Consider the following 24,410-nt stretch of genomic DNA (forward strand, 5'->3'; position numbering starts at 1 on the left):
TCAGGTACTGCTTCCATGGTATAAACTTGAGTTGTAGATAAACATATTTCAAATGACTCTACCAAACATTAGGAATTGCTACAAAAAACAAACATTTAAAAAACGTATGTAATGGGGAAAAAAAAATGTAATGAGAAAAGTGATCAAACGTTGTAGCTCTTCTAGGTATCAGTGGAGTTGAAGTACACTTTATAAATTATACTGGATGATCCCAGGCTTTCACTGATTTAAACAAACCCCTTTTGTGTTTGTCTCTTTGTTAGTAATGGAGAGTTGGGGAGATGGTTTCTGGAAATTGAGTTCTTGGCAAGGAGACTAATTTATACATTTTGCAATGGCAAGTGCCAAGGAAATACATTTAATTAAAAGTAATTACTTGAGATGGAGCTTTAGGGAAAGAAGTTATCAGTTTTGAATGTTGTTTGTGTTTAATAAAATATATTTCAATGGATACTGGATGTTTTTTTTTTTTTTAATATATACTTTCATTGACACATGCGGTCGTTTCATCCCTTAAACATTTCAGTACTTTATACTGAGGAAAACAAATTTTGACAAGTATTACACTTTAATTATTTTCTGTCCTAATGTTTTTTTTTGCTTTTTACATTTTATTTCATGGTTGTAAAACTTACATTGAAATTATAGATTTCAGCTTTTAAACTTTCCAGAGGTGTTTTATCTTTTGAAACATTGCATCAATAGCAGAAGAGTGCATTTGTAAAAATAATAAGAGTCATGTTGGTCACAATGTTTTAGGACTGCAAAGCACTGCTCACAAATGCACAACAATTGTCCAATCATTCCAAAATGTGTACTGTTATTTTCAACTTCCATAATCCAAGGACAAGGACAAGTACACATATTAAGAAAAATTGTGGATTTTAATTTTGTATATAAAGAAGGCAGGTTCATTCCAACTCACCTGGAGATTCAATAGGGAAACAGACACGCTTTAGTTAGTACTTTGAGTCAGTTTGTATTCTTATGCAGAATGGACTCTTATGCAGTTTTTGAGAAATCATATAAAACCTAAATAAAAAGAGAAATAATTTTAAGAGTGAAAGGTGAATGTATTTTAAAATTATTTCTCCTGTGCCTACAGCTGACATCAGTTTAAATCCTGGTGAAATACTTTTCAATAACCTGCCCCAATTGTAGTAAAAAAGACAGACAACAGCTTGTTCTTAAAATATATTATTGATATGTGATCAGAAACAATACAGTTCACAGACACATCAGACTTGATGGAACTCAGATTTTACAAAGCCAGACAATCTAGGATTTACAAGAGCGCACACTTAAACCAAATTAACTTTTCCATGTCCGCACGGCAGCAGCGTTGTCAAAACAAACACCTTTAATTTCCAGGCGAGTAGGTGTCCTCGAACGCAATCAGAAACATATGTTAGATCTCCCCACTGTGAAGCCGTCTCTCGTATCGTTTAAACATATACATTATTAACAGACAAGATGTCGTTCGGCTTCTGTGATGTACAAAGCGCTGTGCGTCGTCTTCTGGTTACATTCCGGTGTTGCTTTGGTTAGAGAGTCCTCTCGTCCGGCCCGATAGAATAACATTTGGAGACATTAGAACAGAAAATCACGCAAAGGTCACGGAGGAAATGACATGGTGATTAAATATCTGGCTGCTGGAGTGTCTGCCCATTCCTGAACTGATTATTATTTTTTTTCTTTTCTGTTGGTGATAAATAATGCTGAAAGCAATGGTGAGGGCTTCTTCTTCCAACCAACGCTTAGCCTCCCTTCCTCAACTTGCTCTGGGGTGGAAAAAGAAAAAAAGAGAGAGAGAGGAGGGATTGAGGGGCCGTACAATGCATTGTTTCTGGTAACCACAGTTACACATTCTACACACGTACATTTCCCTGTCGATATTAATTTGATACAGGCTATTGCATTTGATACTGGGGAATAAAATACCTATTATGCCACTCGCTTTAATGGGAATATGTTGTGGAAAAGGGGAAATGGAAATCAGTTTGCAGTTGTTGTTTTTCTACCACAGTTTAACCACCATCGACCATTTGATTTTCCTAGCTTAGTATTAAATTTATCCAAGTCAATGATCGCATTGTTGTACATGTCCAGGATCAATTAAATTTACTCCAATGAAGTAAACAATGCATTCCTACGACATCATAAAATATAATTTAAAATGTTCAAATGCAGTTTATCAACAAAAATAATATATACTTCAGACGTACATATTTCTTGCCCCAATCCAAATTTTGGAAGTTTGTAAGTCATTTCAATAGACTTTAATTTGTGGTAGCAGAGATACAATTTTCATTAGAGATCCTAATCTGATCAGCCATTAGCCGGGACCTCATTTTAACTGCCCTAGATTTGAGGGGTGCCTTTGATGATGTATACAGTTCTAGTTGGCAGTTCTGTTGCATTTTCTTTAAACTACTGTGGACTTGCCAGGGAAGTTATCCATCTTCATGAGCTGCATTCCTAATTGGGACACTTGATGGAAATAAGCCATATCGTAGAAGAGAAAGAAAAAAAACACAAGAATAGTCCCCTCTGACCCATCGTGGGCCGGTTGCATGAGTGATCCTTGCAGTAATTCACTGGGCCTCTTCAATACAGAGATACCTGCTATGCTGGGATTGCAGATTACATTCCAGATTAGTAGCGATTACATAGATTACACTTCTTAGTGTTAGCCTATGTAAGGGAGACAAAAATCCCTTTTCTACGGCTGGCTGTGTTCCATTATAAACCCACGTTTTTTCATTACAGGCTTTTACACTGGGGGGATATTATATGTGCCACATATCTCTGCATCAACTGTTATGATCACCAAAGTAAGCTTTACAACAGGCGCTCTTCAATCTGATGTGCTGCCGTCTCATACATTTTTGTTTCTTAAATCAAAAAAGATAAATAAATAACTTTTTTTTCCTCACCTAGGCATATCTGCCTCACAGCAACATGGAAGATTCAATCTGAGATAACAAGAAGGCATCAGCTGATTACTGTTATCACCCGCTAAACAGGTAAAAAAAAGATTCAACAGCTAGAGGTCAGGGATGGTGAGGAAAGGGGAACAGAGGAATTAGAAATGGAAGCTTAGCCGAAGACAGACGTTGCGCTGTGTAGTCGGTGGAAACTGAAGAACTGTAATTATTTTACAGCATCAGCATTAATGTGACAAAAATAGACTTCCAGGAGTACCTTTGTGTCGTTACATCCGCTAACAGGAGCACAACAAAAAAATCCTCAGAAGCTATGAGGATTGTGTGGTTCTTGGAATTCTGATACGACTACAGCTCCTTAATCCAAGTGAAAATCAAGTAATTAGATTAACACACCAAAACGGGCTGTATTGTATTAGACCTGTGTGAGAGCAGCACAATATTAACATGCTTCACATCCAAGGGCACAACAGGGAGAAACTCTAATGGCTTAATTGAGCTCATAGCAGCAGCAGTCAAAACTTTCCTAAACACGCAGATAATGACCCTTGTGGAGAAGTGGTGTTTGCTGGGTTTCAACTCTATTTTCGGCTGCTCAGGACCGGCCACTGACAATGGTTTTGGCACATTGAGAACAAAAACATCCACAAATGGGGTGGATTGGTAAGACTTTGGTGGTTTGGTCATGGGACTGTTGACAATAGTATTGAAAGGAGGAGGAAATTGGGCATTTAAATTGGTGGGGAACACCCTCCCAAAAGCAATCTGCATTAGCTGGTCAGTATGCAGGGAAAAACACAAAGGGATACCTGTTCACACACAGGGTATCAGTGTAAATTAAAGGATGTTGGAGAAGCTTGTAATTTACTTTATTCTAACACCTGCTGGTGAGATTTTTGTAAAGAGGAAGGAATAAAAATAATTTAAAAATCTGTCCAAAGGCAAAGGAATGAAGAAAAAGTAAAACACACACACAAAAAAAAACATCACAGTGACCGTGTTTATCATTGAATGGAAGGGAAAATAGCATTCCTGTACAGTTCGAAGTAGTGAAGTTCTTGATGTCATGAAGCGAACCAAAGTGCAGTAGGGTTTTGCACAAGTTTTCCCATCTATAATTAACTATTATCTGTATTACTCGCCGTGTTGTAGCACTTCACATGATTGAAAAGAAATAAAGAGCACTCAGGTCTGACTGTAACCTAAATGCAAGAATAATAATGAACATCATAATTATCATTATAACAAAACCCTTGATCCATAGCACAAATTTGCCCTATGATCATTTCAAAATACTTCATGCTATCTAACCATGCACCATATGTTCTTTACACTGTCTTTTCTTTTTACTACATAACTGTGCGTCAGGAAAGGGCTGAACCTACAAAACAAGGTGGCTTCGGTGCTGAATACTTTTTTTTTTTTTTTTTTTTTTAATCACAAATATTACAAAAAGGCATTTTAAGGTATATCCTAAAACATATGTAGATCTAACATCTGTTTTAAGGGAATATTCATGAGATTCCAGAACACATATTGGATTAGTAATGATCTTGGATTGCATCCAGGAGTTTTGGATGAAATAGAAAAAAAGGCATTAGAATAACTATATGATTTATAGTAGTAACCCGGAATACAAGAACAATACTATGAAAAAGGATTTGCATGTGTTTAAGTACTTTTAAATTGCTTGCATAAAAAGAGATTACATTTCTTTGTCATGCACTTCGTTATTACATTAAGTTTTATTTACATGCTGAAAAATTGTGAGTTTCAAAAAGCATTATGGAAATAATACCAAGCTACAATTTTAGAAGTACTCTCAAGCATTGCAATTCTTGATATTCATCTGTTTTATTTTTGCTACAAACTGAATGTGGAATGGCATTGCGTATTTTATATCAACATAAATGTAAGACTCGCTTATAAATAAATATAATGAGAAAAACTACAGCCATGAAGCGCATTTACAATGAAGTTGCATACAAAAATCTGATCTCCATTTTAAAATCATGCATTTCAGACATATTGCCTGGAGGGGAGGCAACCATTAGGCCAAGGCCTTAAGCCAGGGACCCTCAGAGATATATTCACTCCTGTAAGTGTGTCATCCTAGAGGAGTTTTGGGTTCTCCCTCCTCTGTGACTACTGATTTTCTAGCTCTATGGCAACTTGTTGTGAAGAGCGCTATACTAAATAATAATTGAATTGAACTGAATAGAAACAAATAAAGCAGGTGAAATGTATGTCACAATAAAAACAAATAAAAATTAATTATGGTCTAATAAATTATTCCAAATGATCAGGAAACTCCCCAGCAATTTAAAAGGAAAAATGCTGTATTCAGATTTCTAAATGAATGGGGTTTGCCTTAAGAGTAATTGCATTTTTCAGCTATTAACATCCTTAAGGTAATTACAAGAGTGATGGCACAGAATCAAATAAAGAGTGATGTAAGTTTGCCTGCATTTGCTTTTGATCTACTCTTTCAAGTTGTTTTTGCCTTGTTCCCACAATACCATCCAAACCCCCACACAACTGTATTATGTGAAGAGTCTCGAGCAGATATTTAGTCTGTCAGCTGGTCTCACCTGTTTAGCGCTGCTGACACACTGAAGGTAAAGGCTAGCCAGCGTGGAGCAGCACAGGGTCTGTCCTTGGTTCTCTTGGTAACACTTCAAAATCTGCCCCTGGAGGTCAGCACACACGGGACTGTAATCATATCTCCTGAAAGAAATTAAGGACACAGGGTACTTATCAGACTGAAGATAACTTGTAAATGAGTCTTTGGACAAAACATGACCAATATATTAGGCAAAACATGTCAACTTTATATACAGCTCTGGAAAAAATTAAGATACCACTCCAAGTTCAGAAGTCAATGTTAAGTGACCTCTTAATCTTTTCCACAGCTCTACTATATATAATACCAGCGCACACTTGTAGCTGTGAAACCTGGTCACTTAATGCAAAAAGGATACAGAAACTGCAGACGACACAAGCAGCATGGAAAGATGTGTGCTTGGAATAACAAGAGAGAGGGAGAAAAAGAAATGAATTGATCCGAGAACAAACTAAAATATGTGACATCATTGAAGGAGTGAAAATGTAAAAATGATACCGAGAAAAAAGTTAAAAAGCTATCGAATGGATCCCAAGAGATGAAAAAAGACCTAGAAGACAATGAAAATCACACAAGTGGAAACATCTTGGGGAGGCCTTCATCTGGCAGTGGATAGATATGGATGGATGGTGATATATACAAGTTACTTTATTTTTTGAAAGACTGACCACGTGAAAAAGGGAATGTTGCTTTGCCTTGGAGGACGAAACCCAACGTTCAAAGTCAAGCATGTCACGGAATGCTTTGAAGCCTGGGGCAAATATTATTCTTGTGTGCTACAGTGCCGCACTGCTTTCATCTGTTAATTGTGCACTTCTCTCGCTTGTTTCTATTCTACTTATGAACATCATTCATAGCTTTTTTAGAAGCCCTTATCCATTCACTGGTTTCAATGCCCTCTACTGTGCTGAAGAGCCGCTCTGATGGGGCTCGGAACTTCTAAGTAAAAGCTTATCCTTTTTTCTGTGAGAGAGAGAGCGAGAGAGTGTCTTGTCCATTTGCTTGGATTGGTCTGTTTAGGGAATACGAGCAGGAACAGTATTGATCACTTTCACTTGTTGTACAACGCCCCCCCCTCCCTAATGCACTCTTCCAGTTTTGTGAAAAATTCCTAATGAGATTATACTACCATGCATTACGGGGCTATAAATTACTGGAACGCATATGCTTGAGTCCCAAGGCTTTTCAAGCATACCATGCTACTACATCAAACTAAATGACTGAAGCTGCATAGTCACATCACTCACATGAACATTACACATTCTCATACACAAACACCCCGAGTACACAACCACAAGACCCTGCACAGAATGAATATACATATATACATACAAACACTATATCAATCTATGCTTCTCTTTGTTACAGGTATCAGCTAAAGTGTCAGTAATAAATCACTGTAATTGCCTCTTTGCTTTTTTAAAAATGAATTTATTTATTTATTTTTTTAATTGTAATGAAATCATTTGAAGTCTTGTGTGTTAATTCAGGCCTTATTGATGAAGTGTTTTAACACAAATGCGCAATTTCCACATAATACTTGTAATGTGAACAAAATACATTTTGTCGAATTAACAAAAAACTATGATGATCTTTACATGTCAAATGCCATTCTCATTTTATTTCTACATGAAAAATGTGTTGGACATTCCAAATCAGCACAGCTCCCAGCATTTCCACAGTAAATCCATGGATATATGTGAATCCCATGTGTTGTTGTTCTTGTATATTAAATTGAGGTGGCAGAGAAGCATATGATGCCTTTGAGTGGAGGCGATGTCTACAGTATTACAGGTGGCCTTGTTCTCTCAGACCGCTATAAATGGTTAAAATGCTAACAGAAAACCATTAAAAAAAAAAAAAAAGAGAGACAAGCAATACAAGTGTAAAAGTGTGCACTGCAAGTCAATTTTAGTTTTTATTATTTTTATAAAAGCATTGCAGTTAAGCAATTGAAAGATATGTGCATGAAGTTCTTATCTTCTACAGTCACTTTAGCTAAAATCCCTTTTAACACAGAGTATGTCAATTCCCTGTGCTGCCTGCTACCTAATAGTTCAGATGAACACCATTTATGGCACTGGGCAGAACAAATTGTATTCAAGGTCATCATGTGAGCAAGTCATTAATACAGTATTACCTCATCACTGTAAGATTACTGCCACTAATAGCAGGGAAATTAGACTCGTCTACCATCACTGTTTTTCGAATTGCTTTTGTTAGTGCAGTTAAGCAGTGTCACAGCGAAGTGAAGAATTGTGTCAGGCTGGAGAGATTTCAGCCATAAATAAAGGCAGGTGTCAAAAAGCCAAGCCAAAGGCATTTTGAGAGTAGAAAAAAAAAAAAAAAACACACGAGGCTGAAATAGTGGGTTCCCACAGAATTATTTATGGGTAGCCAATCTGAACAATGGTGAAAGCCAGCATAGGCTTTTATATGGCAGGTTCTTATCGTTTTTGCTGACAAGACGTAAAAGACATTCACCTGGTTCCTTTTGTGATCCCAGACTTTAATGGTGAGAACAGCAGACTTGAGTAGACTAGCTATCCACAGGACATGTGTGGGAACTGCCACTAAATCAGCACCATTTACAGATTTTTGACCATGTGTGTTAATTTCATGTTGTGTGCGCAGGTGATGCCATCAAGATTGCATTGCGAGTGACTTGCTATTTGAGAAACATATATAGGCTCTTTTGAGTTTGTCATTTCCCGGTATCCTGTTATTTGGGAACACATGAAAGACTGTTCAGTATATGATAGCAAAAATGGTTTCATAAAATTTTTGGGTCACTCACATAAAAGCATTTGTCCTACACTATTAACTCTTTTAATGCCTTCAGAAAGATAACATAGAAAGCTAGCCCATCAGTCAAGGGGGTTCTTTTCACCTGATATCGAGCAATCTCATTTTAGATAAAGTCTAAAGATACTCAACTTTGAAGACATAAACAGCTAACAAAAATGTCATCATAAAATGCTTAGTTATTCAAAATGATGTAATGTCTTTAATACCTGTGCAATGAAGTACAGAAAGCATGCCCTCTGTGTCTTGATAAATCCTCTTTGACATTTACAAAAAATGCCTAAGTGTACAATAATTCCTGTTGCTTTTTCTCCCATTCATTTTATAAGCAGTGGTTAGGCTACAAAAACTATAACATTTTGTTTCCATGTCCTTGTGTAGGAAAAATTCAATAGATGAAACTCAAAAGATTACTTTAAACTTGAAATGTTCAGCTTTTGCAGAGAGAGACCAAGGGAAATGGTTCACGCAGTAATATAGTTTAACATTAAACAGACTAATATAAAGGGGGTACAAGGATGAACATTGTTCATCTGTCCACCTGAAAACAAGCTACTTAGGCTAAGACTGAAGCAGTTACAGTGCATGCGAATGCTGATGCCATCTCCATAGTGAGAGAGTGAATAAAATAAACAGAACACAGCTTCACATAGTGCATGTAAGAGAAGGGTGAAAAAGATGACTGAAGCCGGTTTGATCTCCATTGCCTGCACTGAGGAAGGCGTGGTTCACAAGGCATCCTTCAGGATATCGTCTCCTTTAGCCAGTGAATGGTTGAAACCTCCAAGATTGAGCTTTCCCTCATATTTTGAAAAGGACCCCTATAATGCGATAAATCTTTGGGTGTCAAACCCAATAAATCCATTATAGGTGTTGGTAATACATTATTGAGTTAATGCACTTTCAGCTCCAATGCCGTCCCTGTAATTCAGCCTGCTTTATCAATGCTCATCGTATACTTAGTGAAACTTCAAGAGTATTAAAACAAATTGTGTTGTCAAGGCAGGAATTTAAAAAAAGGAAATAATGGTTCTGTTATAATGTACTGCAATCATAGAAACCTATATTATCACATTTTGTCTTGTGATGCAGATAGCAAGGGGGGGATATTGTCTCTAGTACAACCAGAATTATTCTTTGTCATTCTTACAGTGACACGGTATTCAATATGGCATTTTGTTGGAAAGTGACACATTAATCATGTTGATGTAAATGTAAGTCAAATAAGACACTAAGTTAAGGTGTTATTGCCATCTAGCAGCTAAATATGATTACAGTGCATCCGGAAAGTATTCACAGCGCTTCACTTTTTCCACATTTTGTTATGTTACAGCCTTATTCCAAAATGGATTAAATTCATTATTTTCCTCAAAATTCTACAAACAATACCCCATAATGACAACGTGAAAGAAGTTTGTTTGAAATCTCTGCAAATATATTAAAAAAAAAAAAAAAAAAAAAGCACATGTACATAAGTATTCACAGCCTTTGCTCAATACTTTGTTGAAGCACCTTTGGCACCAATTACAGCCTCAAGTCTTTTTGGAGTATGATGCTACAAGCTTGGCACGGCTATTTTTGGGCAGTTTCTCCCATTCTTCTTTGCAGGACCTCTCAAGCTCCATCAGATTGGATGGGGAGCGTCGATGCACAGCCATTTTCAGGTCTCTCCAGAGATGTTCAATCGGGTTCAAGTCTGGGCTCTGGCTGGGCCACTCAAGGACATTCACAGAGTTGTCCTGTAGCCACTCCTTTGTTATCTTGGCTTTGTGCTTAGGGTCGTTGTCCTGTTGGAAGATGAACCTTCGCCCCATTCTGAGGTCCAGAGCGCTCTGGAGCAGGTTTTCATCAAGGATGTCTCTGTACATTGCTGCATTCATCTTTCCCTCCATCCTGACTAGTCTCCCAGTTCCTGCTGCTGAAAAACATCCCCACAGCATGATGCTGCCACCACCATGCTTCACTGTAGGGATGGTATTGGCCAGGTGATGAGCGGTGCCTGGTTTCCACCAGACATGAGTTCAATCTTTGTTTCATCAGACCAGAGAATTTTGTTTCTCATGGTCTGAGAGTTCTTTAGGTGCCTTTTGGCAAACTCCAGGCCGGCTGTCATGTGCCTTTTACTGAGGAGTAGCTTCCGTCTGGCCACTCTACCATACAGGCCTGATTAGTGGAGTGCTGCAGAGATGGTTGTTCTTCTGGAAGGTTCTCCTCTCTCCACAGAGACATGCTGGAGCTCTGTCAGAGTGACCATCGATTTCTTGGTCACCTCCCTGACTAAGGCCCTTCTCCCCCAATAGCTCAGTTTGGCCTGGCGGCCAGCTCTAGGAAGAGTCCTGGTGGTTCCAAACTTCTTCCATTTACGGATGATGGAGGCCACTGTGCTCATTGGGACCTTCAATGCTGCAGACATTTTTCTGTACCCCTCCCCAGATCTGTGCCTCGATACAAACCTGTCTCGGAGGTCTACAGACAATTCCTTGGACTTCATGGCTTGGTTTGTGCTCTGACATGCACTGTTAACTGTGGGACCTTATATAGACAGGTGTGTGCCTTTCCAAATCATGTCCAATCAACTGAACTTACCACAGGTGGACTGCAATCAAGTTGTAGAAACATCTCAAGGATGATCAGTGGAAACAGGATGCACCTGAGCTCAATTTTGAGTGTCATGGCAAAGGCTGTGAATACTTATGTACATGTGCTTTTTTTGTTTTTTATTTTTAATACATTTGCAAAGAATATCAAACAAACTTCTTTCACGTTGTCATTATGGGGTATTGTTTGTAGAATTTTGAGGAAAATAATGAATTTAATCCATTTTGGAATAAGGCTGTAACATAACAAAATGTGGAAAAAGTGAAGCGCTGTGAATACTTTCCGGATGCACTGTATGTACACAAGGAAAAGAAAGGGATTTAGATCACAGCATACCCCTTTTAAAATCAAACCGAATAACGGACTAAAACAGGAGGAAATTGTAGTTCTCACATATAATTTGCTCTGACTGCAGCAAACATTTGCTTACCTGAAGTACACAGCGCCAAAATACCCCCCACCCAGTATTATCTTTCTATAAACAAAAATCTAATTTCAAGTCCCCAAAACGCCCCACTCTGCAGAGAGAGCAAAAAACATTTTGGTACAACAGAAAACAAGCAATACATTTTGTCCCATCAATCCTCAGCAGGGGGAAAAAGCAACAAACTAAAATACCAAAATGTTGCGAAAAGAGGTATAATAACTTTTTAGACAGTATAATACATCCCCCTCCCCCACCACCACAGCAAAGTAACAAAAGGAACACAAAAAACGAAACGAAACGAAAAACATGAAAGTAGGATTTCAATACATTCCTTCCTCTCTTGACATTCCAAAGACATTCAGAAGCTGTAGCCCTGCCAAGCACACGGAGGGTTTGTCATAATATTAGGCTACAGATGTCTGGTCTCATTTCAGTTCTGCCACATTAAAATGAATTTTCACTCACACTGGTCTGAAATGGATACAAAATATGATCCTTGTCATGTCAGGCAATTTACTGCACAGGCAGCACATCCTATTAAAAAACAAAAACGACTTAATCAGGAAAGGCATGTGAATTATATGCGGGGATAATCTAGCTGCTTAGTTACAGTGCTACCGAGGATGAAATGAAAGAGGCTCAATTAATGTTTTCATTTACTAATCTCCTAATTGATATTTGCCTTAAGTAGATCTGAAACTGTAAGGGGTCATATAATGTGTACAATAATGATGCAAGTCCAAACTGACAGTACAAGAAAGGTTGGATAATACTTATATACTTAAACAAAATGACTATGTTTGTATCGTCTTTTTATAGATCTATGTAAGTTTACAAACTTCAGATGTAAATCACCATTTGAAATTTTAGAAAATGTATGCACATTTATGGAAAGGATTATTTCCTTATTTACATGAGTATTGCCTTTATTATCCTGGATTGGTTATTTGCATGACAAACTTTCAGTATGGTTATTTGACACAGACACAAATGTCTCATTTGACATCAGTGAATTCCCTGAAACCACTATTTTGTGTAAGTATTACACTGGAATGTAAATAACTAAATAAATACATACTTAAATATGTACATAAATAGTTAAAAAACTCAGGTCAGTTTGTATAATTGTAATATAGATGTTACATATTTAATATTTTCATATTTGTTTTGTTCATGAAGTTGTAAGTTAAGACCAATACACAAATACCTACTTAAATTAAAACAGGGGCACCCCATGCGACACACTGTCATAAACACAGGTAAAAAGCTGTCTGAATTCACAGCAGGTGGTACAACCGATTACAGACCTGAAGAGTGTGAACGAACACATCATCCTTTTTCTTTGATAAATTTGGTGGAACCGAGACAATTAGTAAGAAGCAACAAGAAACCTCCCAGAGACAACTTCGGCATGCCATTCTGGAATTGCAAGTGGGATACACACAAACTTCACAGGCTGTACTCTTGCTTACAGCTAGCAAGAAAACCAGGGGGGGAAACATACATCAAAAAGATTCCTGTTAACATGAATACACCACTAAAGCAATGCTCTACTTATGTGCAATTTCACCAAAACATCTAAGTAAAACATGACATGAAGACAAACCAACACGTGGAAGCCATATGCTCATGAGCTCTATCATCACTACTATCACAGATACAAAATAAATTACAATCTCCCAGCACCCCTACAGAGAGAACTGAAATGTACAAGTCAATGATTCATGAAGACTAGAAGAGTGCTAATCTGTTATGTAATTAGTCGGATTTTGATTTAATTAGTAACATTTTGTTTAAAGTAGTATAGCTTTTAATGGCTGATTTTAAGACAAAGAAGAATAATTAAATGAAAATCCAGTGGTGATCATTAACTCAAAACAACAATACATTTTCCATGGTGTTTGGGTTTCTAACTCGGAAATGGATAAAAACTAAAATGGAAAACTGAAGAAAACTCCACACTGTTGTCTTTGATAACAAGGGACGTTCCTATACATTACATATTAAGAAAGGGAGAGCTCACTGCCATTGACATAAGGTAGCTCAAAGACATGCAATCCCTGGTGTAATCCTAGGCCAATACGCCCATAATGGAAACAAGCCCTCAGATCAATAGCTACTCTTTACAGATCTCGAACATGGTCCAATTAGTGAATACGGCAATCGGTTTCCCGTGCCTCTGTTCTGCCCCGATTTGGAAGGCACAGATTCAGACCAAATACATGTGTGGCAGCCCTGAAGGTTTTTACTATGGAGTCAAGACAGACATTGTGAAAAGGAAGGTCCCTTGGCCTTTGACTAGGACTCTTATAAAGCTGGTATTGTTCTGAGGACTAAAATACATGTTTTGTTGATTATTTAAATTATTTGTAGTATGCGCAGAGGTGATGGAATTTGTAATTAGTATGAGAGCGAGAGTGTGTGTGTCGACATCTGTGTTAACTGACCTGTACAGAACAATTGTCATCAGCTAATTTAAATGATGCATAATGTGAGGAAATACGTTAATCAACGACGTACGGATTTGTATAATACCATAATAAGAACAGCCGAAACACATCAGAGGCAAAAGGAAATTAAGTGCTATCCTGGTAGAAAGACACAGGATTTTGGCTGACCCAGTACACGCACAGAACCGATCTTATTATCTCTTGGCACTAAGAATATTCGCAAAAGCCTGAAGGAAGAAAGTGAAGGAAAAAAGGAGCACTTAAAGTGTAACAAAAGTCTACTTCAACAATGTCTTCCAAAAATATTGCTCAGTATGCTCTTTTATACTGGGACCATTTCCAACTTTTGGTGCATATTTTATGTAATCGTTAATAGTCAAATGTGCCCTTTTTATTTTAAAATAAGGACTTTTATATTCTGTTAAGAAAATATATCACCTACGCCTCTTCCATTTCAGAGGAATTATCTTTTGAACTATACACAAGAAATGTGGAAGGTAGGGGAGTGGGAGTTAATAGCAACACAAAAAAGGCAAAAGTTCTGTTTTTTAAAACCCAATTTAAAAAAAAAAATGCTCTTCTTTGCAAAGATTTGATTAATGTAAACATAGTATTTCCATGCATGAGTGTCTTCCAGTCAAACAACGATAAGGTTTTTAGAAATTCCTATGAATGAGCTTTAGGAGATTACAGTTTAGAATTTCAGTCGCACAACTACAGCTTATGTACCCGCAAATGGACATGTGCTTATCACAGCAAGACAATGTGTTTGGGCTCTCTGACATCTTTACCAACAGTATGTCATTCATGTGAAGGAAACTTGCTTTTCCTTTTTTTCTTTGTCTTAATCTCTTAGCGCAAATGTGTTTTTTATTTATTTTTCTTAACAAAAATGTGAAGTATGTTTCACAGACTGCAAAACAGAACATTGTAACACTGAGTTTCTGTGTTCTGGTTTGCTTTCCTGCCTTTGATATGAAACATGATGGAGTTTGACCTGATGTCCAACAGCTTCAGTGAAGTCAGAGACCCACAATACTGCACATGCTTAATATAAAAAGTAAAAAATAAAACCCTCTCTGGTTTCACATTTACCTTTTTGCTGATACTTAAAAACCCACTTTGTATGAGAGCTGAGGAAAGTGAAGTCCTTCCTAGTTCCAAACAAGCTTGCCATGTGGCATTTACTTTTTGAAACGGGCTCTCTGGCCGCCTAAATGAAGACTAGTTCGACCTTTTCACAACTGGTCATCGGGACACTTCTTCAGGTGGGCTTTCACATGCCTCGCACAACATCCGGGAGGAAGATCAGTTTTTTTCATATTGACGGACCAGCACTGAAAAAAAGTCTCTAACTCTGAAAAAAACCTCTCTTCCCACCACCTGCGGATTCAGTTATGCAAATGTCAGGTTGATGCAGAATGTTTAAGGTTTCAATTGTGTATCCCTTTTCATACCATTTTTGAAACGTCTCCCACTAACAAACGATTTTAGAATCCAAGCAAAATGGACGCTTTGAACTTCAAAGTGTTTTTTTTGTTTTGCTTTTTATTTTATTATTAGAATACACTAGCTACCATCGAAGGGACATTTTAAGGAGAGCGCTTTCAATCTGAGGAGATGAGACGCGAGCAATTGCCTATTTAACTGAAACGATTAGGGTAAAACGGCCCCAGAACGATTCAGAATAACATTTCTTCTTGTGATCTTCAGTACCTAAACTGAATAGAAAGGCATCCCATGATGACTCTGCACCCAAGGCCTGTATACAATATACTGATATGAATAAAGCCTCTGATTAAAAATGAACTAATGCAATTAATCAGAAAACTTTGTTTTCTTGTTTCCAGACCAGACACCATGTTGTTCACGACATAGTTCTCTAATTAAAGTTTATATAACCTCTAATTTATGTTTTTGTTCTACACTCTGGATCATGCAATCAGTCTGAAATCAAGCCTTTCCATTTTTCTGTGCTCCTAGGCATGTCTAGTCAGTATTCAAATCACTGAATAACAATATTTACATCAAGCCTTTTATCAAAGCTAAATTAGGCAAAAATAAAAAATATATCATGTATATGTATATATATATATATATATATATATATGCATGCAGATTTTCAAAAGAAAACGGGTCTTGAAAAGTATTTATGAATTTTCTATTCTGAAACACTAGATGCCCCATTTGAGTGCACTGATAATTAACTTATTGAATTGGTTTGGAGTAACTCAGGTTGTATATGTATTGTCAAGTGTATTGGTCAAAGGAGTGTTATGTAAGCATAAATTGTAATGGGTGGTAAAAACACCAATAGCAAAATGTTTTACTGGTCAGATATGGCAAACATGATGGAACAAGAAAGCATATATATAAAAAAAGATCAAGCCAGGTGAGTTGAAATTAGTTTCTGGAACTACAGTACCTTGTACATCATAACAAGAATTTCAAAATCAATTGTATAACCCACAGGCAGAGATGTAACTCAGAACAATTGCAGTGAGGATTTTGTTGGGATTGTAGCGACGGAAATCTGATCCCACGGTTAAAGAGAATTTGGAAACCTCTGCAAGGAGAGAACTGTAGAAATCAATGTGGTGAGACAACTGCAGGAGTCAGACGCATTTGTCTCTATTACAAGGAACAGTAAGAGCAGAAAACACATGCATCCATGATGTAGACATCTGTCAGATTTTTTTATTTTTCCTTTAAGAAAAATTAAATTAAATGATTCATGCTCTTTGGGACACCTTTTTCAATTTTTAAATACATTGAACTAACTCATCTTAAAATAAGTGTATTATACTTACCAAAGCAAGCGCGTTATTATGACATGCTTTGACTGTAGACACACTTCTATTGTTTTTACCAACAAATCACTATTGCATAGCTGAAACTATATCTATTATTTAACCGATAGCATGTACTTTTTTTTCCCCCAGACTAATTATACGTATTAACATACATCCTTCTACCTTTGTACTTAAAAAAAACAAACAAAAAAAAAAAACGTTTCACGGACATTACATGTGAGACTTAATAAAGTAGCTTTATCAATTCTGTTTCTGCGATTCATTACCAATTGTCCTATTCTTGATTAATGAAATTACCTGATGCTCTGGAATAATGTGGATATACTGAGTACAGTCCTAAAACAAATAAAACTATCAATGTTAATAAAAAAAAAAAAAAGGTTTTAATCAGTAATCATAATGTAATCTGACTTTGCAATAGGCGATTCCAAGCAGCAGTACCAGTAATAAAAATGTAGTCATGTAAAATTGCTAGATCTTGATGTAAATAATTGTTTAGGTAATAAATGAAACACGTGCACACACACATGGTTTGGATTGAACTCCTTATCTCTAGGGATACTGTACTAAGCTAATCATGTTGCATTATCATACTTCATACTTTCATCCTGCAGCAGCAATAATTTTTATATCACGTCCATATCATAATATTGTCATCTCTGGCCTGTAGTATTTATTTATTTATTTTGTTGTCACAATAATAAATGCAACATTTTTATTTATTTATTTCCATGTTGTGTTAATTTCGCAGGTTTTGTTTCAGAACTGGGGAGGACATGCATTTCGACATGTTGAGGGGGGGGGAAGGGTGCAGTCAAATGGACCATACCTTACTGGGGGGACAATTTAATGACCCCCTGCAAACCTACACATATGGTAATATATTATATATATACACATATGGTAATATATTATATATATTATATATATATATATATATATATATATATATATATATATATATATATATATATATATTATAGATATATAGATATATAAATACATACACACAAATTTGACATTGGGCTCCTAGTCAATTCATTTTAATCCCACTGAAATGCCATTTCTGTAACAAAACCAGGTGTATTACAACTCGCCCTTGTGGAGTTGAATTTCAATACGATTTCTTGGTGAACAGCGTGATTGAACATCCCCATATGAACCTAAAGGACAGGGGGAGAGCGGGGGGTGTCGTGGGGAGAGAGAGAGAGAGAGAGAGAGAGAGAGAGAGAGAGAGAAAGTGTTGGTTGGTCACCAAGCTTTGCAGGTGTCAGCTGCAGTGAAGCATGGAAATCACTTGTGGGGAAACCCTGTACATTTAATAGAACAGGGAACACTAAAGAAGAAGTGGATTTAGAATATAACTGGATTAAAATGAGGAATATGGAAAACAACCTACATTTCTTGGGAGGAGGAGGTGGGGGCAAGTATTGCTTTTGTGAAATCTATGATACGGCTTCCTGTGTGGATAACAAAATTACGAATTGTGATACTTGTGTAATGCCACTTCTTTATTTTACAAACAAACAAAAAAGGGGGTTAATTCCAATGCTTGAACAAGAATGAGCCGTAATGTAATGGCAGTGCAAATCAGTGCTATTTAATGTGGCAAACGGCAGCATCTGTGTGTGCGGCCTGTGAGGTAATGAGGTTGTGATGATGTACTGGCATTGGGCGGTGACGGCTTCATCATGCCAAGCGCTCTGCTGGGAATACAAAAGGGGCAGCTGCACTGACCTGCTCTCCTGTGATTTACTGATGCAGAGGTACAAATATTAACTGATTAGGGATTCAACTACCACTGCCTCCACTTATAAGGGAGGGTCCATTCCCAGTTTAAATGGCCTGCCTATTTAGGATTATCATGTACTTTAACAGTTCTAAAGAGATGTGCTATTGACACCAGATTAAAACAGGCCAAACGCAAGAGTAATACATCTTTTGCTTTAGGTGCCCCCTCATTCTTTTTACTTTATATGGGAATCCTCATGCAATCAAGGTTGACTTCATTAAAGGGAGGTTTAGTTAGCAAGCATCAGACCTGACTGGTTTAAAAAATACTGTCAAACATGCCCCTCTGTGACTCGATGCTGTTTGACCAGGAAAGTTGGCTGGTCTGCAGGATCACCTCCATTAGGATGACCCTCAATAGCAGCAAGGATGAGCAGAAACGTTTGTGAAGAGAATTATGATAAAGCCAAACACAAGTCACCCTCCATGGGCATACTAGGGCATCAAGCCTTGCAGCCTGGGAGTCAGGTAATAGGGAAAGCATTATTGGCTTTGTGAGGTCTCTGATGGACAAGACCCAGGGGTCCTCACGGACGTTTGTGTATAGGCACATCAATGGCCTTCTATGGCTTCCAGGGGCACACAAATCTAAGACCTATATCCAAATGACATGCCAAGCCCAAGACCTGTTCTTCCCCCATAATGCATCAGTCATCTTCTTGACAGCAGTGACTTAGATGAAAATTAATATTACAAGAAACAGACACAATCCTTGCCATAGCACACCTCTAAGAAATACACCCATAGTCAGTTTCAAAGAGACTTGATGGGTCATTCGTCATATAAAAGAGGAGCATTAAAATATTACAAATACTACAGAAAATATTCTACAGATTACACTGTCTAAAGAGGAGTATGCAGAGATAAGTGACATGTTACATTTTACTGATACTTTTGTAGCACTATATAGAATTAAACAGAATGCTTAAATACTCCATGGGGCAAAGACATAGCATTACACAACAGTAATTTACTGTGTAAATTACTGTGCTTCAGTTCTGAGTAAGATTCAACTTTCAGTAAATCTACAGACATAGGAGACAAAATATATTTAATGCAACAAAATTCAATACGTAAAACTGTCTCCTCTCTAACTCAATTACATATATATATATATTTTATTCTTGGAACTCATGGGAACAGACTAACACTGTTGTAGCTGTTAGATAGCCCTTGTACCAGCCTCCAATTAAAGAATAAAGAATACATATGTAAAATTAAATTAGTTGCTAAAAGCAAAAGTCTGGAATCATAGCACTGCTCTTCCTGTAATATTAGACTGTTATTCTTGTGTAAACATTTAATTACTAAGCATACATCTATATAATCCAATCCAACACGTATAATACAGCCTCTTGTAACTCAAGCCCTGCATTAGCAGAGGCAGTGTGCCACAGTAATGCTGTTTTAATACAAGTTGTGTACTGCAGGAACTTCTAGAATTTGCTTATTTGGATTCAAATTCAACAGATTTTCAGAGAATTAAACATTGTTTTCATGGTGGTAGTCATTTAGGCCCACACCCCCACAGATTATTCCAAATAAGTTTACATATAGTATGTGATTATTAAAAATATATTTTCTGTTCAGCCGCAGCAATTGCAATGGAAAGTTTATACACACATTGAAGATACAGGTAGGATGAATCATGAATAAATCAGTAATTAAATTAACTTTTTAGTCTAATGTCTGTACGTCATTTGAAATCTAGTTTACAAATAAATAAATAAATAAATACACTAACAGCTACGATTGCTACAATGGGGCTGGCCACTCAAAAACAATCCTGCAATTGGCTGACATTATATAGAACACCAATAATATACTTTGTCCCTGTTGGGAAAATCACTGAGTGCAGATATTAATTTAAATGTCAGCTTAATCAAACGAGCATAAAACACAAGACAGATAAACACTCACCAAAGGACTACAATAATATAGTCAAAGTCTTGAGTTATCATGATCATATTTTGATATATTTCCAGGCAGCAAAACACTTAGCTTGCGAGTGAAAATCGCGATTCTGGCAGTGAAAAAGAGAGCGCCGGTGGGAGGGAACACCATGTAGTGTGCAGCAAGGCCTTGTGATTGGGACATTGTCACTGTGCCACTATTGCAGGCATTTCTCCAGAGCTCAGAGATTCCTGAGTTAGATTTACAATGCCACAAAAATACGCCATTTAGGATCATCAGGATTCTCCCTTTACGGACCACTTTCCAGCACTAGCTATTCAGATTAGAACCATAGACACTATAAAGCATCTCCCCGCTTTGCAAGCTATATACTTACAATCAGTGCTGCACTACTTCTCTGGCCGGTAAAGATCGACTCAAAAATCCCACTACAGGCTGGTTATTCATGCAAGACTCGCCAAATCACCTGCTGCATTTTGTTGTACTGTGCATTTTCCTCTTAAACCACTGCACAACATGTGACCTTTTCACTACATCACTTTTTACAGTTCCAAGTTCATAAAGCAATTGCATTTCTGAATGTGAAACACCTTGGATAAAGATTGTAAACCTAACAATACTGATATCAGAGATGAGTAAATGATAGCTGATGGAGCATACATTACACCTCAATCTCCTGCCTGATCTGTAAGCTGAATCATTAAGAAGTTTAATTCTGTTAAATTATCATTATTCCCACCTGCCTCCCATTCAGACACAGTCAATGGGCTTATTTACAGTTCCGCTTTTGATATTATATTGTTTATAACACCATATAAATGGTCATGTATAGGACACAGTTTGGAAATTTACTTTTTTCTTCTCTGCATACAGCATGTATATATAAATGGCAATATAGGCTGGAAGAGGAGAAAAGGCTCCGTGTTATTGGATATTCAGTAATAACTCATGCATCCTAAGGTGTCCCATTTACTTCTCTGGCCGTAACCTTGCTTTTGGTGATTTGTATTCTGGAGGTATCAAGATAACCGTGGCCGTGTGAGCTACCCAAGTGAGCGAGCAGTGAACAGGATTACTTGAAAAGAATGAGGTGATCAAAAGGCATTATTTCAGGGATTCTCCATTTGGATGAGAACATGATTATTGGATTTTTTTTTTTAGCAGAAATCTTACGTTTTACGAAGGTGTTGTTGGTGAATTGGTCTTGGTTACATTTAAGACTGCAATCAAAATCATGCCCAGTGTTGCAGCTGTAGATATCAATTCATAGAAACATGTTAAACAAAAACAACTTATCATGAGCTACATGTTAAAATAGCATACTACAAATTGTGATCTCTGTTGCTAGAATAACATCAATGATTTATTTTAAAGTATATAAACCACAGTGTGTTGACCAATAGACCCAGGAAAACAAGCAATGAAAAACAAGTATTTTTAAACCAAACCAGACTGAGGGTTAGACCAAATCAAAACTTCGACCTACCCACAAATTGCAAAGTACAAACCTGTATCTTATTGCTTTTAAATTTGTCAGAAGCCACTTTCTCACTAACAAAATCAAAACATGATAGGGTACAAGTTTGTAATTTACCACTTGTGGGTAGGTCAAAGTTTTGATTTCATCAAGCATTTAATGTAAAAGGTATTATTTCCTCCGTACATCCTTTAAAAGCAAATACATAATACTTTCCTGAAGGCCAAACATGGTAACCACATGAAAATGCTAAGAGGCTTAACTGATAATAAAACATGAGAAAGGTTTCCCCCTGAAAAACAAAAACGAAACACCATCAAAAAACAACTGTGCTTTTACTTTTAATGAAATATGATAAATCCTTGAATTATAGCAATCCCTTAAAAATAAAATAAAAGCAGTAGCAGAGGTTTAGTTCAAAACATACATGAGAAATGTAAACGAATTAAATGACGCCGAGCTTTCAACTGCTTTAATGTGCGAGATAAAACTTGAGAAAAAAATCCATAGTAGAACTTCACTTCTTATGTTGTGGTACGATTACCGTATTAATTCTTGGCGAGTGTTGTGAATGTTTGACCATGCAGAAGTCATCTGAAGATGTGTTAACAACTAAAAACAGTTATGTCTTTTTCAGCTGCTATCAGCCAAAAGAAAAAAGAGATATAGCCGCCTTAGAATAACCCTTGAAGGCTGTAGCTGCATTCTCATGGGGTCTCTCGGCAGCGTGCTTCACATCTCTGCATTTCCCCTCGGCAGTCACATGAGGCCTGGAGATTAATGGAGGATCTTGAGGTGTTTGGTGGTGTTATATTATCTAAAACTTCATAGCATCTTCTGATGTTTTATTCAAAACCATGTACACAGTTTTTAAGTAAATGTATTTAATAAATAAATGTATACATTCAAAAAGTATTTTCCAAGGAGGTGGATCAGTCTTTGTGCATCATATCACTTGCATAGGGACATTTTTGGGATTACTGGGTGTCAGTTGTTCTACGTGTTAGGAGATGAAGTGATATAGTAGTATTATTTTCTCTAAACTTGATAATGTCAGCATGCTTTTTGGCTTGGAAAATAAATTCTCTGATGGGAAAAGATTTCTTGTCATAAACAAAGCTTCACACAGAGAACGAGTGGCCTCTGTCAGCATGCAGATATTCACGTACAGTCTTAATTTTACAAGGATTTTTTTCTAATTTGTGATTACATTTTTGATGATTTTAGTAATTAAAAATACAGACCTTCAATGGCAAAGGAGGACTCTAATAACTTACTTGAACTTGGCTTCGACCTCATTGACAGCTTGCTGATACTGCTCCGTTGTGACTTTATAGAATTGTGCACTCTGGAGAAAAGAGGGGGAGGGGGAGAAAATAAATATATTACATATCACACCATGAATAAAATATAAATTTGAAAAAACAAAAACAAAACAGACACAAACAAACAATGAAACAAGAACAAAACATGGGTATCAAATTGTGCCAAGTATAAAATATTTTCCCAGGCAGCCATCTTGGACATCAAATTAATGTCAGGATCAAGTTAGGCAGTTAAAACTAAATCAATGGATGCCTGACTAGACAGCAAGATGATACTTGGGCCTGAATACAGGGGGTAAGCCACTCTTCAAAATGATAAATGACGCTCCGTCCTGCTGCTGTCTGTGGCACACTAACATCTGCTGTAATCTTATTTGGATGGTGATTTATCTTTCTTTTATCTCATCAATAGAAATGAACATAACAGTTGTAGGGATCAATAGTAATTTTTTATCGTTTTCAGGACTGAAAGCCTCATTCCTGACAGAGCCCCGGTGCTTTCTGAGAAAGCAGATTTGCCCTTCTGATTGCAGTTCAAATGGTCTGTACATGGCAGATTTCTAATTTCATAGCTAACCAAAGCCATCAAGAAATCGTTTGTCATCACCGCTTAGTTTTAATTTGGTTTTTGCGTTTCACCTTCTGTATGAACAACTCCTGACCCTTTTTTTCCCCCGATCACCACCTATTATTTCTGTGAAATGCAGGTCTATGGTCAGTAGTCCTCTTGAGAGGACTATTTTCCCACATCAATACCATGAAAATAACAGGTTTTTCCACGTTTTACAATGAAGACCCATATCCACTGCACACCAGCCAAAGTGGTTATGTGCTCTAACAATGCACATCCCTATCTATTGTTGATTGTAAGCATGAAAGAGTATTTAGCTTACTTCAAAGCATGGTATCTCAACTCTAAATCACAACTTTCAGTGATTTCAGATAATTAAATATCAATTGGAATAGAAGGTCAAACATTCTTTCCTTAAATTGGGAGCTGACTGACAATCTTGTGCAACATGATGTGTAATGCATTTTTCATTACACGTATTGTGCCTGACTCATTCACAACTATATGATTTTAGCAGAATAAAAATGATTGTGTATAATATATATATATAATACACAATCCACACACACACACACACACACACACACACCTAGTTTCATTTTAAAGTCACCAAAACTGTTATACTTATTTTGTTTTTCAATCGCTGACATGGGCATGGTGCATAAAAGTGT

General features: G+C 36.9%; 1 protein-coding gene across 2 annotated transcripts in view; it reads right to left on the minus strand.

Annotated features, from left to right (window-relative positions):
- Positions 1–1,181: 1,181 nt before the first annotated feature.
- Positions 1,182–24,410, minus strand: part of chchd3a (coiled-coil-helix-coiled-coil-helix domain containing 3a) — a 93,101-nt gene continuing 69,872 nt past the window's right edge. The window contains exons 6-9 of one of the 2 annotated variants that reach the window (XM_066705132.1): positions 23,121–23,191; positions 5,537–5,672; positions 2,937–2,975; positions 1,182–1,781 (exon numbers count right to left, since the gene is read on the minus strand). In XM_066705132.1, the coding sequence (XP_066561229.1) occupies positions 2,952–2,975; positions 5,537–5,672; positions 23,121–23,191 (231 nt within the window). In that variant the 3' untranslated portion in view covers positions 1,182–1,781; positions 2,937–2,951. The remainder of the gene's footprint in view (positions 1,782–2,936; positions 2,976–5,536; positions 5,673–23,120; positions 23,192–24,410) is intronic. The other variant, XM_066705131.1, reaches the window with a different exon arrangement.

The sequence above is a fragment of the Amia ocellicauda genome, chromosome 5 (genome assembly GCF_036373705.1).
Source record: "Amia ocellicauda isolate fAmiCal2 chromosome 5, fAmiCal2.hap1, whole genome shotgun sequence".
Classification (NCBI taxonomy): domain Eukaryota; kingdom Metazoa; phylum Chordata; class Actinopteri; order Amiiformes; family Amiidae; genus Amia; species Amia ocellicauda.